This window comes from Cylas formicarius, unplaced genomic scaffold, assembly GCF_029955315.1.
Source record: "Cylas formicarius isolate icCylForm1 unplaced genomic scaffold, icCylForm1.1 PGA_scaffold_10__41_contigs__length_53128322, whole genome shotgun sequence".
Taxonomy (NCBI): Eukaryota; Metazoa; Arthropoda; class Insecta; order Coleoptera; family Brentidae; genus Cylas; species Cylas formicarius.
The window spans coordinates 41,758,281-41,781,373 of record NW_026844214.1 but is presented as its reverse complement, the minus strand read 5'-3'; the positions used below and the strand labels follow the sequence as shown (position 1 = coordinate 41,781,373).

Genomic DNA, 23,093 nt, shown 5'->3' with positions numbered 1-23,093 from the left:
GGGCTCTTGGATCAGTACGATAGATGTACCGCCCTTTCGGAGTATTATGCAACTAAATATACAATATTCATCTTATTTAATTGACACACAGTTTTATTAAAAAAAAACGAGGTCCTTACTTTGCATAATAGGACGTCTGTCAGACTTAACAAACTATACAAACAGCTACTTTTTTGTGCCATTCCGAATACATTTCAAGCGAATGCGGAGGTGCCACGTTTGTGAATTTTTCCTCGAACGTTTACGACTGATTGGCCGATTGTGGATTCATTGCGCCTCCGATACGGTTTAACATCTTGTTTTCTTTTTTCGATGGATATCGCAAATAAAACGATCGATTTATTTTAACATCCGACCACGTCACAGTCACCGCCCACCACCTTTACCGACCGCGAATTTGTCGACTGTCACTTAAACAACGCGAAAGCTGCACGACAAAAACGAAAAAAAAAAAAAAACAAAAACCAAGAAAGAACAACAAGACGCAGGGGAAAAAAGTGCTGCGCGATTTTTTTGCCGACTCTCTGCAATCAATTACGATCAGAAAAAAATGATTAAAGGCGCTCAGTCGGAATCGTACCGAGAAGAATTTTATTTTTCACGGCCGCGCTCATTCCGCTTTTAAAACGGATGATTAATGATGTCCGTGACGTTGAAATGTTGATACAGTTTTCTTCTGTTTTTTTCGTTCGACGCGCATGTCTTCCGATTGGAAAAAGTAGACGATTTCTCTTAAACGAGGCCCCGACCGGAAAAGTATGAAAATTAAGTTTGAATTAGTTTTTGTACCAATACATTTTTGACCAAAGATGGTCTGGAAAGTTGAGCTGGTTTCACATTAAACTTTACGAGTCCATAATTAATTATATCATATAATTAATGAATTAATCGTACCAAAAAAACTTTGGCTCATTTTGTTTCATGATGACTTTAAACTATCCGCCATAAGAAAAAAAATCATATAAACGTTTCCAAGGTTCAACATTAATAAGCCGATGCTAATCATTTTTAACATTTTCTTTGATATTAATTTTGCAGAACTAAATTTATTGTGACCATAGTGTACAAAAAATAAATATATAAAAAATCAAAATACACAAAAAACTCAAGAGTCAAAGTTGTACTTTCTGTGGCTTATTCAAAACAAATTCAAACAAATAACGGAAATTACAAAATCAGTGGCGTACATGTTCGATAATACTACTCGTTAGAATACCTCCCGGGAGCATATTTGTAAATAGCAGACGTAGACATGTGCTATATAGAAATCTTATTGGTTCGGTTCTATCTTCATAGCGGACGCCTCCACTCTATACAAATATGTGGCCCTTTTTCATTATAACGTTGCATATTGCAAAAAAAAGATTTTTTTAAAATATGGAACACCCCGTATCTTGGAAACTAATTTCCAGACCTTAGTTGGTGACCATTTTTCTTTCTTTTTTTTTTTTTGGATAACGACCCGCCAGCCGATCGTTGTCGCATGTTTTTTGGTATAATCATAGCAATGCCGTGTAGTTTCTATGAAACAAAACCATAGGCTCATTTTATTTTTAAAAACGGAATATCGGAAAAATATCCGAAGAACTAGAATTTCATGTTTTTGATTTGAATTGGAGTAATTCGAATTCTTATCTTAACGAACTTAATTAACTTGATGAACATTTAGGGGCGCGACCGATTCGAACAAAAAAAAAGAAGACATACAAGTTTCAAAGAAATCATGAACGCAGGACTCTTCTTTTTAGTATATTAATTAATCTAATTAGTTTTAACCATTATCAAATTGATTTTTTTTTCGAATTCTTAAAAAAATTCGAAAAGGATCATGATGTTGCGTTATCAGACTACATTATTAACTGTACATTTACCGGTAGGCTGTAAAACGACGCCGATTTTAACGTTTCGGAACTATAATCGTCGCAGCCATCTTCAAGGCGCAGCTTCCGAAAGTTCGCTTTTGCGAGGACATCTCGAATAACATTTTTGGGATACCGGAGACGAGACTACTCGGCATTCCAGTTTCTCGTAAGCGAAATTATTATTCTCCGGAGCAACGGAAGGAAAAAAAACCACTTCGAAATGTCCCGGCGGCCATTTTAAACCCCGCCACGGTTTAATGACGGGCAATTTCTGTTTCCGACTGTACAGTCGGGAACTTCTCTCTCGCAAATTGCAACAATATGAGATATTACACATACATATGCATATACGGTTATGGTTATTTTAGAAAAGCTACCGGGGCATTGGCGGTGTTCCAGGACCGTATCCTTTCTTTCGACTTTCGAAACTCAGTTTTATCTTCAAACAGAAAGCAAAGCATCTTCATCTAAGGGTTTTTTTTTCGATGTATAAAACTTATAACAATAAAACAACGATGGATTATTAGACTGACATGAATTTTATTTATCCGAAAGATAATCTTGTGGCATTACATTTTAAATATGATTTCTGGACGTCCAATTTTCGATGACTTTTTCCAACATTTGTGGCCGTATATCGGCAATAACAGGGCGAATGTTATCTTCCAAATGGTTAAGCGTTTGTGGCTTATCCGCATACACCAATGACTTTACATAGCCCCACAGAAAATAGTCTAGCGGTGTTAAATCACAAGATCTTGGAGGCCAATTCACAGGTCCAAAACGTGAAATTAGGCGGTCACCAAACGTGTCTTTCAATAAATCGATTGTGGCAAGAGCTGTGTGACATGTTGCGCCGTCTTGTTGAAACCATATCTCCTGGACATCATGGTTATTCAATTCAGGAATGAAAGAGTTAGTAATCATAGCTCTATACCGATCACCATTGACTGTAACGTTCTGGCCATCATCGTTTTTGAAGAAGTACGGACCAATGATTCCACCAGCCCATAAAGCGCACCAAACAGTCAGTTTTTCTGGATGTAACGGTGTTTCGACATACACTTGAGGATTAGCTTCGCTCCAAATGCGGCAGTTTTGTTTGTTGACGTAGCCATTCAACCAGAAGTGCGCTTCATCGCTAAACAAAATTCGCTTATGAAAATTGGGAACAACGGCAATCTCGTTTTGGGCCCATTCGACGAATCTACGCCTTACTAGATGATCGTTTGGCTTCAACTCTTGCACGGGTTGGATTTTGTAAGCACGTAAACCAAGATCCTTCCGCAAAATCTTCCATAAAGTGGATGGACACAGATCCAATTCCTGTGCTCGATGGTGGATGGACTCATTCGAGTCTTCCTCAATGCTACGCTCTGCAGCAGCAATAGCTATTTCTGTACTCACCGTATGGCGTCTCTGGGGATGCGAGTTATCAATAAGAGTAAACGTAGTGCGAAAACGTTCCATTTTTAATCGAATTAAGTGCTCTGATGGACGATTTTATCGACGATAAAATGGACGTAGTGCGTGATACGTATTCCGCACAGAACCATTATTTTCGAAATAAAATTGCACTATTTGCAAGCGTTGTTCAGGCGTAAGTCTAATCATGATGAATTGCCAAACCAAACTGAGAATAAATCACTTGACAGCTGTTAAATCGGTCGTCATCTTGAACAGTAATGCCAACTTAAAGTTCTATACATCGAAAAAAAAACACCCATTACTTCTTTCTTCTTCTCAATTTTTCGTTGAAAGCAGTTTTCTTTCTTTTTGTTTAAGTCCAAATACGTTAATATGGTAACAGGTCATTCGCTCAAAAATATATTACCAATGTTATTAACTCGTATTGGCAATATTGTTATTTAACCATGGCGTCAACGGTATAGAAGCAGAATTAGCGTTATAATTACCATACCCAGGACCATTATTGGTTCCAATTGGGTCGATACGAAACATATAGCGCGGGTTTTCCGAAAGAATTTGAAGCGGTATAAATCGTCGAACAAAAGAGAAACGAGAGATAATCTAACCGCGGAGTCGTGTTGTAACATTATTCGGCGCAGTCATGAAAGAATTTCGAGCTAATGTACCTCGCCCGACTTCCTATAGCGACTCGGCCGGTATTTAAATGGCGGCCCGGGGTCGTCGGGTCTTATTGTTTTATAAAAGTAACGCCACGCTTCGAGATAAATTGAAACTGGTCTCGAATACAGGCGACAGGTGAAACTGTTTGTTTTCGAACGTTCTCACGTTTTCGGCTCGATCTACTTTTGACGAACGATGCTTGACTAGTTATCTATATATACTATATACGAGTTATGCAGGGTGTTGAAATATGGACAGCACTCGGACGTATTTAAGAAGGTATTCGATATAGATGTGGAACAATTTATTTAACATCTAAATTTACGTTAGGAGAGACATTTGTTCGATCACTGCCTTCGTTTACTGCATAGTTCTGCTTCTTAGATGTTACCTAACTAGAAGGTGGAAACACAATTGTTACGTCTATATCTATAACTAAATAAATCCAAACTCAAAATTGTGTCAAAAATGTGTGAGAAAACAGCGCTTGTCAGTATAAATCGAGAGAGATAACTTTTATTATGACTGATGCAAACCTATGTGTCGTCAAAGGATCATTTGGATCAACAGAACTGAGAGGACCAAAAAACCAACATTTTGGTACAAGAATTATTACATTGCGCTTCTTCTTATGGCTATCCTTGCATTTTTAAAAGTTATTTTGCAGATCTTGTCAAGGAATTTCCAGAATTAAATGAATGTGTTGAGGATAAGTATTCACGAGGATATTGATCGCGGGTACACATGTGCATCAGGCGTAAGTGTGACGCGTACGAAGAACAGATGAAAAATACGACTAGAATAGTGAAAGTCTCAACCGGTTTTGTTTATTAATAAATTTTGTAGCAAAGCTGGTTTTCGAAATATTATTATTTGTTTAAAGCTGGTCTAATTGCCCTGAGCTACAACGAAAACACGAACAAAAGAAAAACGTCAGAATAGAATTACCACAACAATTATCGCAATTTAGTGACACCTTTTTATTTATTGTACTATTAAATAGGACAAAAAATAAAGAATTGGAGAAATGAAAAAACCGCGGGTTAAAGATTGTACATCTGAGAATACCATAGACTAAAATTTGGTTTATCGGAACGCCCATTCGACTGGCGATGTTATAATTGCCGTGCTTCAGCTCAAAGAAAATTATGATTGATAAAAACAATTGTTTGATGACGCGAAAATACTGATGATTAATCTTTGACGTTTGATTCTCTTTTGTCTATTTACGTTTATTGTTAGAGATTGAGATCGGTACCGTGATGTTTGCACAGACGAAAACCATTTCCAGTCGCGCGCATTTTTACGTTGACGAACGTTCAAACTTGTTCCGAAGCAGTAACGCTACATCAAACGGCAGTAAAACTGCCACGGTCACTAAGTCCAAACGTGCGCTCCTCTCACTCTCTATACGAGTACGACACACCACGTTTATAAACTGTGTCCGACAAGAAATTAGCGACGTAAATACGCCGTAACGTTATTTACGTAAATATGCAGAATTGTCAACGGAACACGTTCGGTACATTCGCCGGATGTAAATATGATTTTATCGGTGTCGTATAATGCGATTTGATAAATAAATTGTCGTGTTCCAGTGGGCGAGGCTCGACCGGTGACGTTTCCACCCAAAGGGGTTTTTCAAGAAGCTGAACTTCGGTCGTCATTTAGTGTAAAAATAACTCGGTTAACAAATAACTCATTGCTTTAGTATTACTCAAGATCTAATTTTTGTTATACTCGTATCTGTGGAAATCATAAGTAATGAAACAAGTAAAATTTTGACGTATATTATGCAACAAGTGCGGTAAACGGTAAAAGTTTACCGAACGTGTTGCCTACTATACTTTTTCTACGACCGTTAGTTTTTGGGTACATTTTCGCAAAACCACACAAATATATTCACTGACATGGCGGTCAGAATTGACAAACGTCAAAATTCAAGCGTGGGAAATATTTCCGAAAACATCCGGGAATGTCCGAAGTGGCTCCGATTCGTGGGAAAGGAAACTGACGTGGTAAAGTGACGCTTCCCGCACGCTAGATTGTTGGATAATTAGGTATTTTACAGACGGGAGTAGAAAAAGGCAATGAACCCAGCTTAGAGCCACGCCAAAGATACGACGCCATCTTGCTTTTCGACGTAGTTAAATTCTTGTACATTTTTATCAATCTAAACTAATCCTTCCATCATGAATTCAGAAATGTAAGGTAAGGTAGTCGAAAATAATTTTAATTGTCTCGAATTAGAATCGCCCCTAGTTTAAAATTTCAAATTCGAAAAAGTATTGATGAACAAAAACGTAAATGGCAAAAATTCGATGCTCTGTTGGTTTCTGGTATTTTCGTCAATTATCAAATTACCCTTTTAGTGCATCACCTGTTCGAAGTGTTTTCGGAGCGCGAGCATTGAAGATGCCAAGTACCAGGATTCCAGTCGGAGTTCGACAAACGAACGGATGATATCTCGGAGTATAGTGTCATCATATATATATATATATATATATATATATATATATATATATATATATATATATATATATATATATATATATATATATATATATATATATATATATATATATATATATATATATATATATATATATATATATATATATATATATATATATATATATATATATATATATATATATATATATATATATGTATATATATAGATATATATATATATATATATATATATATATATATATATATATATATATATATATATATATATATATATATATATATATATATATATATATATATATATATATATATATATATATATATATATATATATATATATATATATATATATATATATATATATATATATATATATATATATATATATATATATATATATATATATATATATATATATATATATATATATATATATATATATATATATATATATATATATATATATATATATATATATATATATATATATATATATATATATATATATATATATTCTCACGTATTGATTCACGGATGGAAAAATGTGATGACACTATATTCCGGGATATCATCCGTTCGCTCGTTGAACTCCGACTGGAATCCTGCATCCGACTGGAATCCTGCAAATCCTGCATCCGACTGGAATCCTGCAGACGTTTCGCCAAAATCTTACTTGGCATTCCAGTCGGATGCAGGAATATAGTGTCATCATATATATATATATATATATATATATATATATATATATATATATATATATATATATATATATATATATATATATATATATATATATATATATATATCATCGTATAATATATTCGTCTATTTTGGACATGTATCTTTGACGTCATCTTCGTCAAATAATGGCGCTATCCTAATTTTTTGGCAATTGTGAAAACTAGTATTGTTTTACTATTAGGTTTAGGTATATATTATATACTGTTATTAATAAAAAAGTCGAAGAATTTCAGAACGAATTCACAGCAAAAGTTAAAAATAGGATGTTTTTTTCCTCACGCTTTTTTGAGCCACCCTGCATACTTTAAAATAATTTTAAATTCTGCATCCTAACAATCTTTACAATTGATTGCATTTACCATTCATTTTCTTATTCTAACCAATGAGATAACGAACATTACTCTATCGTTGACTCTGTGATGTTATAGTATCTTTGACATTTAAGAGATATCATGTTTCCGAGTGGGCAAGCTACATAAAAAATGTCTTTTAAATTTTCAAAATGACGCAAAGGTACCCTTACATTTCAAGTGAGACACTTAAAATGATGTTCCAGGACATTTTAAATATCTCTAACCTTTAAATAAATATTGACGAGGAACAGCTTAACTCAATTTGATAATTTTGGTAGGGCATACTCGACACACAGTGATGAAGCCTGATTGATTTGGTCTATTGACCATAGGACGCTTGTTTACTTGGTTAGTTTTATTCTCCTTTAATGATTTACATATACTGGAACCACATTCACATAGAGAGAAAGAAAATAAATTCACGATAAATTCCATCACTACATATTGGGACGCGATCTGCCGAATAAAATGGTCTTTTCATAAAAGTTCGACTCCTAAAACACGGCAGATCGTGGAAATCGTTTTTCGCGGCCAGATAGTGTGGTGGGATCCAATCCGAGGCAAGTCAACTTGACAGATCTCATTTTAACCCATATTATTCCAAGCATAAAAAAAAATTCTTTTTGCTCTGAAATTATTTATTTTGTTGCATTTAAGAATACATTACGTGTATCAAAAAAAAAACTCGATACATACAAAAAAATACTGATGCGTAAACGAACCCTGTTCTTCCAGAAAGCCTATTTTTTAGTTCCTCACATGATCTAAATTCATCGGTTATAGGTGTGTGAGTGTACTCGATCCGACCTTTCTTTCATTTGACAGTAGAAGCAAGCCTGTCGTTTGCAGAAAGCAAAAGTCTTTTTTTGAATTCCAGGGTTTCATCATCTGATGAGTCCCATTCAGCTTCAGTAGTTGATGAATTACAGGACTGTTGAACTACAGCTGCATCATTCAGTGTATGTAACTCGAAAGTTCCAACTATATCAGTTGGTTCCCCAAATTCTTGTAGATTTATATTATCGTTCATATCTTCTTTGTCAGTCAAGGTATCCACGTCGGGTGGAATATATGTTCTGTAAATATTTTTTCACTTTACTTTTAGCATAAATTTACAAGGAATGGAATGCTACACTACATAAGAATACATAAATCCAAATAATACTTACGACTTTCATTGTTATTGTCGTCCTCATCTATCACGATCTCTTCCATAGCCGCCTCTAATTCCTGTTGAGTCAAATACCTCGGAAATGTCATATTTTACGAACTGTAACGTTCACTGCACAAGGCACAAACTAGTATTAAAGAACATGCTAATTGTTGGATGTTTATTCTATACTTGCAACAACAAAGTTTTGTTTTACAGATAAAACCAGTGGTGCATTCACACACCAGTAAATATTTTCAAAAAATAAAGCATAATCGATATAGTATTTCCAATGTATGTCTCCTGCGATGTAATCTAAAAGCTATACACTTATCAAAAATGGCAATACAAATCCAAGATTTTTTTTTGGTGTTATATATAAGATAATATAATAAAATTTGCCAATGGTTGTGCAAAAATATTTCCTGGATGTGACAAAAAAAATCGTAACGAACACTGGGACAAAATGGGTTAAGTTGCTTTAGTATATGTCAGGATCACATTTACGTACTATGAGGACTATAAAACCCCAAGTTCTATTGAAATGGGGAATGCAAAAATACGTGTTTTTGTTATTCTAAACTAATTATTTATATGAGTAAATATTTAAAAACATTAACGAATTAACTAAAACTATCAAACCTGATTCTTATGTAATGCATTAATAATGACCGTCGTTAAAAGATAAGAATACACTCGCAGTCCAACAGTTTAAAATAAACTAATTTCTTCGCTTCTGGTGGCGAGCAAATAAATTGGTCTGGCAGAGGAATAATAAGCGATCGAGTCTTTTACGGTAGGATCTCGTCTCAAGTTGGGCAACGAGCCTTTTTCAGTCGACACTTTAACGACCGAATAGGTGTGAGTATTCCGCAATTTTAACACCTGACGGATTGGCGGTCCGCCGAGGTCAAATTCGGTGAGTCATTGAAGTAACCCGTTTATATTAAACTTAAAAGTAAAACGAATTTTTACGGTACCGTTTGGTGCGTTAAAACTTTCACCGCTTCATCCTTTTGGATCTGCCGTCAGATTAGCGATTACTACTTAAAAAACAACCATTTTAGGTTGAGTCACATTTTCTCTCTCCATCGGTTAGTTGTGGTGTTTAAACTGTGATTTAAACCATGCACGCCCGATCTGAAACCAAAATTTCTCATTTCCAAGACAAATACCGTGAAATTAAATCAAAATCAAAAGTCAACTTAATTTTTCTACTCCCGTCTGTAAAATACCTAATTACCCACCGATCTAGTGTGCGGGAAGTGTCACTTACCAAGTCAGTTTCGTTTCCCATGAATCCGAGCTACTTCGGACATTTCCGGGATTTTACCGCACGGATTTGGGAACAATCGGATGTTTTCGGAGATATTTCCCACGTTTTGAATTTTGACGTGTGTCAATTCTGGACTCAAAAACTAACGGTCGTAGAAAAAGTATAGTATGCAACACGTTCGGTAAACTTTTTAACTCACTCGTTTATTAATCACTAAGTATTAAACTCGTCAGTCAAATGCCGTTTACGGCACTTGTTGTATAATATACTATTGTTTGAGCAATATTTTACCAACTGTTGTCCGCTGCGCCCCGCTCGTGTCAAATAAACTCGTGAGTCAAATGCTGTTTACCGCACTTGTTGCATAATATACTATTAAAGAACGCGTTCAAACGCGTTACTTGGAAAAAGACGAGTCGCAACCGATGAATCATTCCAGTTATCCGTGTTGCATAACCAAGGTATGGCGTTATTCTAAGTTATCCATTACCCGACGTTCACTTCACTTTTAAGCCGGCTTTTAAGAGTGAAATGAGTTTTTCGGGCTTTGTTAACTTTTACGACTTTTAAACGTTCGGGACCAACAGACGTAACTTCGAGAAAGGTGTTTAAACTCTCGTTGCGTGCCTGAAAAATGGCGTCGATCAATCACCGGCTGCCAAACAATGCGTGAGAAATAACGATCGCGAGCGGAGTACGGCGGGGGTCGGAGGGAACCTTTCGAATAATTTTTTTTCTAAAAGTGATTAATCGCGCGCCATTTATAACCGCCGACTCGTGATAAATGCCACGGAATTAGTCGCGGGTTCGATGGTGGATGCCCCGGTACTAATTTAATAATAAATCGAACCCCGTAGGTAGAGAGCGGTGTCGATAAAATACGTTCAGTGACAAGTTTTGTATTAATATTTTAACGAATCGTTTCCTCGATTACCCACGATTTGCATTAATTTGTAATAAAACGGTCTTTTTTTCGACCTCCGTGCCGTCGTAAACTATTTAAGTCGATCTGCATAACGGAGCGGTGGTTTTCAATTCGATCTACATGTGTCTTCATACATTTATGGAACGTAGGTTGCTGACGCTTCGCGCAAGCGCAGTTTATGCGATTAGTGGGAATTAGTGAAGAAAATAAGTAAATTAATAAAATGTCTCAAAAGTGTGCCGAAATTAAAGTCAGGGAAAAGAAAAAATAAAATTAAATATCATTTAGAAACAAATTAAAAAAAAAACAACATTATAAAATCAAAATAGATATTAAAAACCAATGATTGAGTCAAGAGTGTTCGTAAGAATAAAGTGTGCAGAAAAATATATAAAATTGTTTTACTCTTCAGTTCGCTTCGCTTTGTTTATGGATCGGTTTTGAGATTTTTTTTTGTTGGATAGATCTCTGAAAAATGCACTAAAACCTTCTTCTTGTTCCTTCTCCTAACGGAGGTTGGATATTATCATAGCTATACAAATCTTGTTCACAGCGACTCTGAATAGTTGGTTTGATGTCAGGCCAAACCATTCCAAGTTTTGAGCCAAGAGGTTCTTCTTCTCCCTTGACTCCTTCTGCCCTTGATCTTTCCTTCCAGAATGTTCTGTAGCATCGCAAATTTAGGTCCTTACGTCTATTTTAACATCAACGTAAAGTCTTGGCAAACTGTTGCTAATTTTTGATTAATATCAAGACGGGCTATTAGGGATTTCTCTATGAATAAAGTGGCAGCAAATTCTTATTCATAAAATTAATTTCCCTGAAGTTCGTTTAAGCATTACTCCTGTAGAATGTTTGTTTATGACTCAATTTTGATAAATTATACAAATTTCAAAAATAATGATAAAAACACTTTTTAAGGGAGATTTATCTTTAATGTCATAACATAAATAAAAATAATAACAGCATTAATAAATCTTAGTATTCGAAAGATGTAATGTAATCAAAATTAAAATAAAAATTAGCGAGTGAATTTGACTGTCGAATATTCGCTTCTCCATGGCAAAGTTTATGCCAAGTATGGCAATTTTGATATGTCTGTTATTTTCAATATTAGATGTGAATTAAACATCCTTTTTAATTAAAAAAAATCCGGCGTTGTAAAGTATGTTTGGTTCATATCTCTCTAATCATATTTAATTTAAAGAAAATCGTTATTGTAATATGGTTAAGCGGGGCACCCGCGATATTTCGAACACCCTGTATGCGAGCTTCATGGAATAAGAATTTGTTGATACTTTATTCTTAAAGAAATCCCTAACAGCCCTTCTCCATATTTGACATCAAGAATTAATCCCAGTTAACCATGACTTCAAGTTCATGTAATAAGAAACGTTTTAGTGCGTTTTTGAGAGATCTGTCCAACAAAAAAAATTATCAAAATCAAACCGTAATGAAACATTTTACAACGATGTACAGCCTTGAGTATTGAAACATTATAAAAAAAAGTTATAGTGGGGGTCTAAGTACTCCTGAATAAGAATTCGTTGACATTTTTTTATCCCTAATAGTACTCTCTTTTATTAAATACTCTCACTTGGCCATGACTTTAAGTTAAGCGCAACAAGGCTTTACTTCATTTTTCAGAGACCTATCCAAGAAAAAAATATATCAAAATCGAAGAATAAACAAAGATTTTACAAGGGTGTACAGTTCTTATGTGGGATACACCTTTTTCTTCAAGGTACAGGGGATATTACATGTTCCCAAAACATTTGGTTTTTTAACAGATGTCTGCAAAATAAGGTTTTTCCCAGGTACATAAAATTAAAAACCAGCAACAGAAGTCCCGCTGCAAGGAAAGCCGAGATCCAAGGCCAGACGAAATGGATGAAGGAAGAACGAAGGCACGAGTATAGAAAACGGGATTCAAACAACATTTATGTAAAGGTAATACATTCTGAATTGTCTCATAGACTTAATCCCATAGAATTTGACACATTTGATTATAAAGTTCGAACAGACATTTCATCTATCATTCATAAAAAGTTTATTAGACAAAAACTAAAGTTAGACAAATTAATTTCTAATTCAAAAAAAGCTGAAAGCAAGCCAGTTATTACAAAGTATACCGACCATCAATTTCACAACAGGTTCATAAACTTAACAGACACAACATTTTCCAAAAATGAAGTTGAATTTCTGGAAAAAGGTTTCAATTTTAACTTACAACACTCCTACATTAATAGAGAATTAGACTGTTTAGGGATCGATTGTGAATTAGCAATTAAGGACATTAACGATTCTAATTTAAATAAACATGTATTAGCGAATATTCTCTCAACTCTCTCTCAACTCTCAATTCATAGATAACAACAAACACAAAGAAATTTCTCAAACGTCACTAGTTAAAACTATCAAAAACAAAGCTTCTGAAAATAACATAATATTTACACGTGCAGATAAAGGGAAGACAGTCATAGCTATCGATCTCCCAGAATATTTTTCAAAAACCAACAATTTTCTTAAACCAGAAGTTTTCCAATGTATCAAAGACACATTTTTTACGACAATTTTGATATTTTACATACAGCCACAAAAAGTAGAAAATTAAATTTATTGGAAGCCATGGAGATTAACAAAATGAGACATTCAAATGTATTGCGTAACGATCAATTAGATTCAAATACCTCTCCTTTATTGAACTTAAATTCTCACAACAACAATAATTAAGGTTTTATGGTGATTTTTCGGTATATATAGTAGCAGGTAGTTTGTAAATATTACATTTGATAAAGACACGGTGTTGTCGAAACAATTGTCATGTCATAATATATAATTTCGTGAAAATCTGGTTCTTATTTATATTTATTTTTATTACATACCCAGCATTATCGAAACATAGGTGTGACTGATTGGTTATCGCGGGTAAACCATTTTTATTCCACCCTTACTTGACTTGTCACTATGACATTCACAGATCTAATGCGAGCTGCGTCCCAGATCATCCATCAAAAGCTAGCCCGATTTTTAAGGACAGGTTAGAAAGGGGACTTTGTAACAATAAGAATTATTATAATACCTTCATATATTATTCTGTAAACTTTCATATTAATATCGCTAATTTGAGAATTTTCTGGAAAATCGCTACATATAACCATAAACTGCTGTGTAGTACATTTTTTTCCTAGCAGTTGGGAGATGAAATGTGGGCCTAAATCTAGCTTCGACTCTGGATACATAAAATTGAAACCATATTCTAATTTTTTTTCGTATTACAAAACCAAAGATTTATACATACTTGAAAATGAGATAAAACCCTCACATTTCTAAGTGAAGATGAAGTACATTTTTATTATTATTATTATTACATATTTTATAGTGCATAAATATGTAACTAACGATCAGTAAGATGCATCATATCCATAGTTTGAACCTCGGTTTGAACACGTTTTGGAGAAAAAAAAACGATTTTTCGAAGTTGTCACCGATTCGGCCAAGAACGAAGTTTATTCAGATAATTATCCATTTTTCGTAATCATGCGACTTATAAAAAATGTAAGCAATTTTTTAAAACACTTTAAAATATCTGAATTTCTCGGCAGGAGTCTCATTATTCGTTTTTCGAATGTCAGATCTTGTTTGAAAATCTCGTTGATATTTCTTGTTATTGTTGAGAATATTAATTAATTAGTTTATATATGGACGGTTATTAATTGCAAGATTTTACCATTTCTTCACAAGATTCCTGCCGGTTTAAATTATTAATAATTATTATAGATTAATATTAAATGAATTTACCATGAAGTTCGTTTTTAATGGACGAAAATCTGCTTATTATAACATTTTATTTATTGATTATTATTAATTGGCCAATTTTGGTGGTTGGCTAACTGTTCAAGGTACAAGGTAGTTTTCAGGAATATCTATTTATGTTTTATATAACACATAAAGTCTCGTTGACGGTAAGATTTTATTAATTCAGATCGATCGAAAACTGTTTATCACATCAGGTGCTAACCGCTAATGTGCATAACATATATATAACATACACATATAGCCACTAGACATATAGAGGCCCTGCCTATACTGACAGTACAGGAAATAATGAAGTAACTATGTAAAATTTTTTTGAGCAGATTTAAAATTACGTTTTTAACCAACCTTGCGGTTGTTAACAAACAACATGGCCGCTGACAGGCATTTTTGCGGCAGTATTTTCTCAAAATATGTCGAAATCCTATTAAATTTTCAAGCAAAAAAGAAGTTCAGGTGTGGAAAAGCAGTGCACAATTGCAGCACCCGCATTGGCGTCAGTATAATTCTGCAATTAATTTGGCGTATTTGTTCTTTACGCTATGCAGTAAGTCTATTTTCCAGTTTATTAAATGTAAAATATATAGGAATCACTGTTTTTCAGAATTCAGAATTTTCAGAAAAAGTAGTAGGGTATGTGAGATGCGAATTCTGCTACGGATAGATAAAAACAGCTGCTTTTTCTTCCTAATAAGCTGTAATATTCGTCAGTACTTATGGATTTCTTTTACGTATTTCCAGGTAATAAACGTTCGTTAAATATTTCGTGTATTTTCTATTCCACCCGATGTATCCTCCTATACGCCAGAAGACAAGAATGTGGAACGCCGTAATATGTACATCAATTACGTAGTTTTATTCAGCCTTCTACATACGTCCGCACAGAATTTTAATGTCTTTATAAACGACTCGTGTCCCGCAGGAATACAAATGACGTGGCGGGCAGAGAAGTTTTGAAATGACGTGAGACGTTTTGTTCGGAATTTCCAGAGTCGAAATTGATGACGGACGTCGGGCTTTGAAGATTCCTCATTCGATCGCAATGACAAATGATGATCGGTCGTTTGGAACGTCGGTCGACCATGCCATATGTCAAGAACTACCTGCGAGGTTTCGTCATCGTGGGACTTGTCTGCATGATGAAAAATAAGACGTGAAATATTAATGAACTCATATATTAAATTACATTATATTAGAATAGTATGTGTATGACTTTGTAAATGATTGATCTTATTATGAATAGCCGCAATATATAGACAATGAAAATGGAGGACATTCGTGTTCAACGATCTTCTCGGTAGTACTGAGAAGAAATGTAATGTTATACAAAAGTTAATGTCCTTTACAATCTTAGGATAAAGTTACGATAGGATATACGATTTATCTGGATTGACCATTAGATATACAATTATTAAAAGCTCTTTTAACTCCTTTGAAATTGGATATCCTTCGGAAGAAGACATTGACAAATGTGATTTTTTTCCTCTCTGAACCGTTTTAGATAAGTCAACAAAAAACCTGACAGGGAAAAAGAAAGAAACCAAAACAACCGTAGATTATGTCGAATATATTATGATATAAAAAGTCATGAATGCCTTCACACTGGGACAATAGTCGAAAGGACCCTCCTAGTGACACGATTCGCATCTTCCATTCCCTTCAAAACTTGGATCCTTTTTTTTAATCGACACATAGATGGGAATTATTTTATTACAAGATAATATACTACCTGCTATAAAGAGGGGCGAGTTGAAACTCTTATATTTGTCAAAAGATATTTAGACTACTTGGGAATTTTTTCTAACAAATTTGGTGCTTGTTCTGAGGTAAGAGAAAATAAAATTTTCAGTCAGGTAGACACGATGCAATTTCTACATCTACAGTAAGCAGAAAAAAATTGCTGCCAGCTGGCTTCCTTTTTTGATAGTTTCAAATGGCTAAAATCTATGTAAAAATAATGGTGGATGTATAAGAAAAATCCACAATCCTAACACTAGAAACGAGAGAAATGAGGATGATTGTTTGAAGTGCTGAATGTTATTCAATATATATGAATTAGATTAATTTGTGTATTCTCTAAAACCTCTTTTTTGCACTTCTCTTACAGTTAAAGCTAGTTAGGTTAAATATTGGAATACAACTCTTTTTAAAAGCTTTTCATCTTCTTTGTTATATTTTGCAATACTTACAGTTTTTTAAACAAATTGTCCACTAAACTAACCAAAACTAAACAGCTACAAAAAATTCTTTTTTGTTACTTAAAATTAAGGTTTTTATATTTTGGGATAAAAACGCTCACATTCTAGATGTCACGTGGAAAAATCCATCCTAGATCCGAAGATGTCTTCTTGGTGTCGTGAAAATTAACGTATAGTAGATTGCGTATAATAAAATAACTTTTTTACGACCCTTTTTGTTGTTGTGTTACAGAGCTTTTTATACTATAAAGTATTATTTAAGAAGCACATAGGGCTAAAATAGCAATTTCTTATTTCAAATTCATCAGAGAAAATTTTATTTAAAAACGGCTTTAAAACAAAAATTGGCAGATGGAATTCAAATTGCTTTTTACGCCTATTGCGAATTTTTATTAACGTTTTAAATTTAAAAAAATATTATATAAAGCCAATGTTTTACTAATCAGCAGATGTCGCCTTAGGATGCAGGTCTAGTTACGAGTTTTCATTATCCAGCGGAGAGAACAAGCCTCTAAATAACTCCGCGTGCTACTTTATTTATAAATAAAGATTTACCGCGGCAATTTTCTCGTTAGTTGGGGTTCATTAATATGACATATCAATTAGACCGCATACCGGAATTCCTTGTAGCCAATGATTGCTCGTTATATTGATTTCATTTTTACGCAAAACTCGCGTTTGGATCTCGTTAAAAACCGCAAAACCAAAAAAAAAAAAAAACAGTTCAACAGACAGCACGGGTTTCTGTGCAAACGCAGTTTTTGCTTATTTCAAAAGATTTCCATATATACATAGTTGATTGGAAGAGAAGAAATCTTAAAGACAGGAGAAAGTACCAACATAACTATAGCGTAAAAGTTTCCTATGGATCAAATAGCAGCGAAACCAATATCTTTTCGATTACTATTTATACATTTTTTGGATTCCTGCTGCGTCCATTGTTTATAAATCGAACTCACTAATGTTTTTCCAATTCCAACACTGTCTCGAATGACTGATTCCCATTTTGCTAAAGGGACCTGAATCACAGTTCATCACAATGCATTATTTGCCATATTTGCATGTCTTTGATGTATCGACGATGTTAAGAGATTTTTGGACCAGTGGTAAATCTGGTTTTAGCGTTATATTTCTTAAGAACTTTTGACATGGGTCGTCAGTGATGTTTTGAATGCAAGGATGAAAAACAGTGGCAAGTGTGGGGATTATCTTTGGAAGATTGTGGTGAAGTGTTTATTGTTATGGAACGTTTAATATCTCTAATGTGGAATTTATGAGAGAGAAGAGAGGATGTAAGGTATTTTAATTCTGGTTTCAGTGATTCCGATTGAGACAGTTTTACGTCTCTGTAAACAAGAGAGTTGATAACCGATGTTTTCGGTTAGTTCGTTTGCGGTACAGGGAAAACTGATTTTGCTAGTTTCGATGTAATCTTCACTAAAATCCCTATTCCTGAAACTCTCAACATTTTATCATATATCATATTAAAATCCGCCTGGAACATACTTTTTTCATGATCAAGAATCCCTACGAGATTTTCTTAGCCGTTTAAACTCTATATACCCCAACATTGAATTGGAAACTAATAATAATCTCCCATTCCTAGATATTCTTAACAATAGGAAATGACACCTACCAGAAACCGATACCTTAATGAATTGTCACTTCCCCATCCGGCCCAAAAACCATGGGTTATTGCTCTAGTTTACAGAGCTGTAAAACTATCTCAACCCGAGTCACTGAACTCAAAATTAAAACACCTCACATCTGTTTTTCTCCAAAAGCAATTCCACACTGGGCACTGTTGTCCTTCCTTATATTCAAAACATCACTGACCCATGTCGGGAGTTCTTAAGAAATATAACGTCAAAACCAGATTTACCACTGGTCCAAAAATCTCTCAACCTCTTTTTACTTGCCATACACGTTAATACTAATAGGGAGTAGTAACTCTCTAGATGTTTTGAGGGTAATCATTTGTGGGTATTTTGTAAAACCATTTCAATCGTTTATCCTATGCAATAAAGTTTTTTCGATGATATTTTTTAAAAAAAGAGTGTAAAGTTAAACATGTTTCAGTGATATATTGAGAGTAATAAAAACAAAGATGCAACTTTAGATTTACATTTTGAGCTTTGCCTGGAACAACAATTGCCAGAAAAGCAAATATTTCATCATAATCATCATAATTTAAGTGAGTCTGGATGATTTAAAAAACCAAGAGGTAAAATTTACAAAAAAGAGAACAGGAAGAAATAGAAATTATGCACCTCGACTATTATTTTTGAGGAATTATTAAAAATGCAATATATAAAAGTAGGAGTAATAATATAGACGGCGAGTACTAAATTCTCAAATTTATAGCGCCCCTCCTTCAGTTCAGTTGCAGAATCAGATGCTTTATTGTGTGCTTTAATTGTTACAGCATTATGGTACGAGTTTTTGTTTGTTTTTAGAACTTGTTAGATACAGGGTGCCACATTTACGAAAACGTTTTGCTAATATCTGCAAAATTAAAACATACGCATTTTTTAAGTATTCAACAAGTTTCTACGTAAAAAATTATTAAATCAAAAAAGTTTTGTATTTAAAGTTTTGTTATCTCCATAAATAACCGAGTAATAAGGGTCAATAAACTGGCATGTTTTGAGAAGTATCTTATCTTTTAACCCAATCAGTTAACGTAGATTTGATTCCGCCAGTAAATAAAACACTAAAAAAGATAACGGGATACATATCTCAGTTTTTTTATCTCTTACGATTTAGCCTATACCCAGTAATACTCTATATAACACACCATAACAAATAAATCAATATTTTGGTATCCATTAACTTATCGAGTGGAAAACCATTGGCTAAATGCACATACTCAAGTAAAAACGAGGTAGACACGTGTGTTTTTTAAATATTACTCCCGAACAAATACATACTGCTATTTAATAAACAATAAATTTTTCAAAAACGTTATCGATCTGTACGCGTTTTTTTTCCAAGGTTTTTTAAGAAGGAGATTATTATAAATTTTCTTTTGTACAAATATTTAAAAAAATATATTGTTTAATAACATGTAAATAATTTCAGTACGAAGATTAGGGTAAACAAAGTACACAACGACAACACACCATTCTTGCGAAAAAGAAAGACAAAAATCCCCTGTCTCTTCTTAATGTAAAATATTTCTATCATGCGTCAAAGTATCATGAGTTTACAAAAGTGTCAAACTAAATTAAGACAAAGTAAAGACATTTTCTTTAAAAAAAAGTTGTTTTAAATAATTTATTTCATAGATATAAAATCGACTAAAAAAATATAAAAAAAAAAGCAAACAGGGTTGTAAAAATGGCAACGGTAAAGAACTTACTCGTCTAATCCCCGTGACAGATCTAGCGAGCTCAGCGCTGGCGATACGCCCCCTTCGCGCGACGTCCCGATTTCCTCGAAGCTATAGCTCCGGTACAAAGGGCTCCTGCTGCCGGGCTGCACTAAACTATTCACACCTGCACTACCGTCACTTCCGGTCCTCAATCTAACGTCTTGGGCGGAGTCTCTGCCGCCCTTGTCCTGCAGATTGACCTTGGGCTTGCCGTACAGCTGCCTGTAGTACTTCTCCTGGTCGCCGTACATCCAACACACTTTCCACCACTGTTTGCACATCAGCACGTTCGCGGTGGACGCGTTCTCCCTCTTCAGGGGTAGATGAGCGGTGGTCGCCATCTTGGCGTGGTGTTTCATTTCGGTTAACTTAACGCGTGGTTCCTTCACCTATAGGAGAGGATTCTTCGGTGACTTGGTGACCTTGAGTTGATGCAGGTGCCCGATCGTCGCCGTTGATAACCAATATATAGAGTGTTGACGAATATTTTAACTGAGTGAGTTTAAGAAAGGTAAGGCGAAAAGAAAGGAGAGCGGATACTGTTTTATGGCACTAATGTCGACAAGAGCTATTCCAGAAATGAATATGAAATCGGAAGTCTATCGTGTTTATTGGGAATGAAGGAATATAAAAAAATCATCTCCTGTAAGTCGAATATTAAACAGAAGGAATATAGGATAGTAAATTTGTTCCTAATAATTCAGTAAACAATATTTTGAAAATAAAAGGATTTCCTAATAAACAATAGTATATTGTGCAACAAGTACGGTAAACGGCATTTGACTCACAAGTGACATAAAAAGTTTACCAGACGTGTTGCATACTGTACTTTTTCTACGACAGTCACAAAAAAATCACAATTTTAGTAAATTGAAAATAATAACAGATTATCGGATTACTAGATTTCGTAACATTCTAACAAAATGTTTACTAGTTGCCATTAAACCTATTCGTTTATCGTTCCGATCGGTTCTGCTATTGTTGTCTCTTTTTATCTGTGTACGTTAAACAGGGACAGATGTTTTATTGGATATGTCATATAAACAAGGTAATAAATACAATTTTAAAACGTTATGTTGTTTATTTAACTTTTACAGTTGATCATTAAGTAGTTTATTTAAAGAAAAAGACTGTAATTACGCGGCTCAGAAATAAGTATAGTTAAAAACATTAAAGAACGAATAAACGCCGTGGAAACGAATACCCTAAACTAACCAAAACTAACTTTACTGGAAAAAATGTTTCTAGAGACAAAACGAAACAAATTATGGGAAAACAGAAAAAGTCTTTCCGACACAATGGAGAAAAGAGAGAGAGAGAGAAACAATTCAAGATTAATGATTACTAAACTGTGAGAAGGCGAAAAAGAGAAAAACCAACAAACTTCTGGGACTTTGCTAACTTTTTGAACTTGCTGCTAGTAATTTTAAGTTATCTATTTTATCTAATAATTATTTTTTTTTGTATTCATTTCTTAGAAACTATTATTAACTTTCTTTTATTAATCTAATTTCATTTTTATTTTTTCTCTTTTGAGATTTTATATATTCCTTAATAATTAGGGTTGATTAAAGACAATAGGTACGTGATTATAGTCTGTTGAGGGCTAAAGATCTTTTACCATAACTCGACTCTGGTCCCCATAACATCGGGCCCACCACCGATGTTCCGCGAACTTGACCGAACGTTTGCCCATTAGACAAAGCCAATGAAAACGGCGGCGTAGTACACCGCAGGCCATATATACTAGTCTCAAATGAGGAAATCGTATCTCCGATTAGAAATTAACTGTTTAAGAGGCGAGCTAGATGCGTTTTCTCGATCGGGATTTATTGCTCACGCTTTAGCCGGGCGGTAATTGTTTCCAGATTACGGTTGCGACTACGCGCCAATTCGACACGGGAAAACCATTCTTCCTCCATAGGATGCGACGCGTGCCTTCTTTTGTTAACGAAAATTAAAAGATCGAACCTGGGACCCAACACGAGATTTACGGGCTACTCCACGGAGGATGATGAATTTTTTTTTTCGACATAAACTGAAAAATTATGTTTAACGAGTTCTCAATCAGCACAAGACAAAGCGTTTGGCGAGTTTACACCAATTCCGAGCTGATTCGCCCCCAGGGACTCGTAAAACGGAACCCGTTACCCGTTGAGCGAACCGAAGGAATCTCTTCAATCTTTTGGTGACCAGAGGGCGTATTTATATTAGTTGCGTACTCTTATTCTCGTCTTAAAACGGTTGTAAGTATAATTTCGTTTTGCGCTATGTTCTTGACGAGTGATATTTCCTGTACAGTGCATAGCAACCGAAAGTGGTCTTGCAAGAGTTCAAACTTCAGTTTGAGTTCGTATTTCTCAAAGAGTCCTCGAATCAAAACAATTAAACCATCAAAAGACACTTGACGCAATACTTTGGTGTAGATACGTGTATTAAACTCAAAAAACAAATTATACTATTTGCTCCTCCTGGAAGCTATAATTTTTTTTGTGATTATATTAAAATTCACTTGGAATAAATATATACTGAATTTTAAAGTACGAAAAAAATTTCTAACACATGTGCCCTTTCTAAATTTATACACTGTCTTCCATAAATCCAGATTACAAGAAATCCAGAACAGCTGCGTCCGAGTCGTTTATGGTTTGAGAAAATTTGATCGTATATCAGAAAAAATATTTGCGTTGAAATGGTTCAAAACTAAATACCTGTTTCAATTTTTACTCGCAATAGTAGTATCTAAGGCTATAAAATATCCTTTACCAACGTACCTGGAAGATTGTCTAGTGTATCGGTATGAAAATCACAATGCTCCTCTAAGGACGAAAAA

At 34.3% G+C, this 23,093-nt stretch overlaps 1 protein-coding gene across 2 annotated transcripts in view; it reads right to left on the bottom strand.

Moving 5' to 3' along the window:
• Positions 1-23,093, bottom strand: part of LOC132695671 (protein prickle-like) — a 357,244-nt gene that overhangs the window by 153,214 nt on the left and 180,937 nt on the right. The window contains exon 2 of one of the 2 annotated variants that reach the window (XM_060660089.1): positions 20,249-20,649. The exons of the other annotated variant lie outside the window; for it this stretch is intronic. Within the exon in view, the coding sequence (XP_060516072.1) occupies positions 20,249-20,619 (371 nt within the window). The 5' untranslated portion in view covers positions 20,620-20,649. The remainder of the gene's footprint in view (positions 1-20,248; positions 20,650-23,093) is intronic. 2 annotated transcript variants of the gene reach the window in all.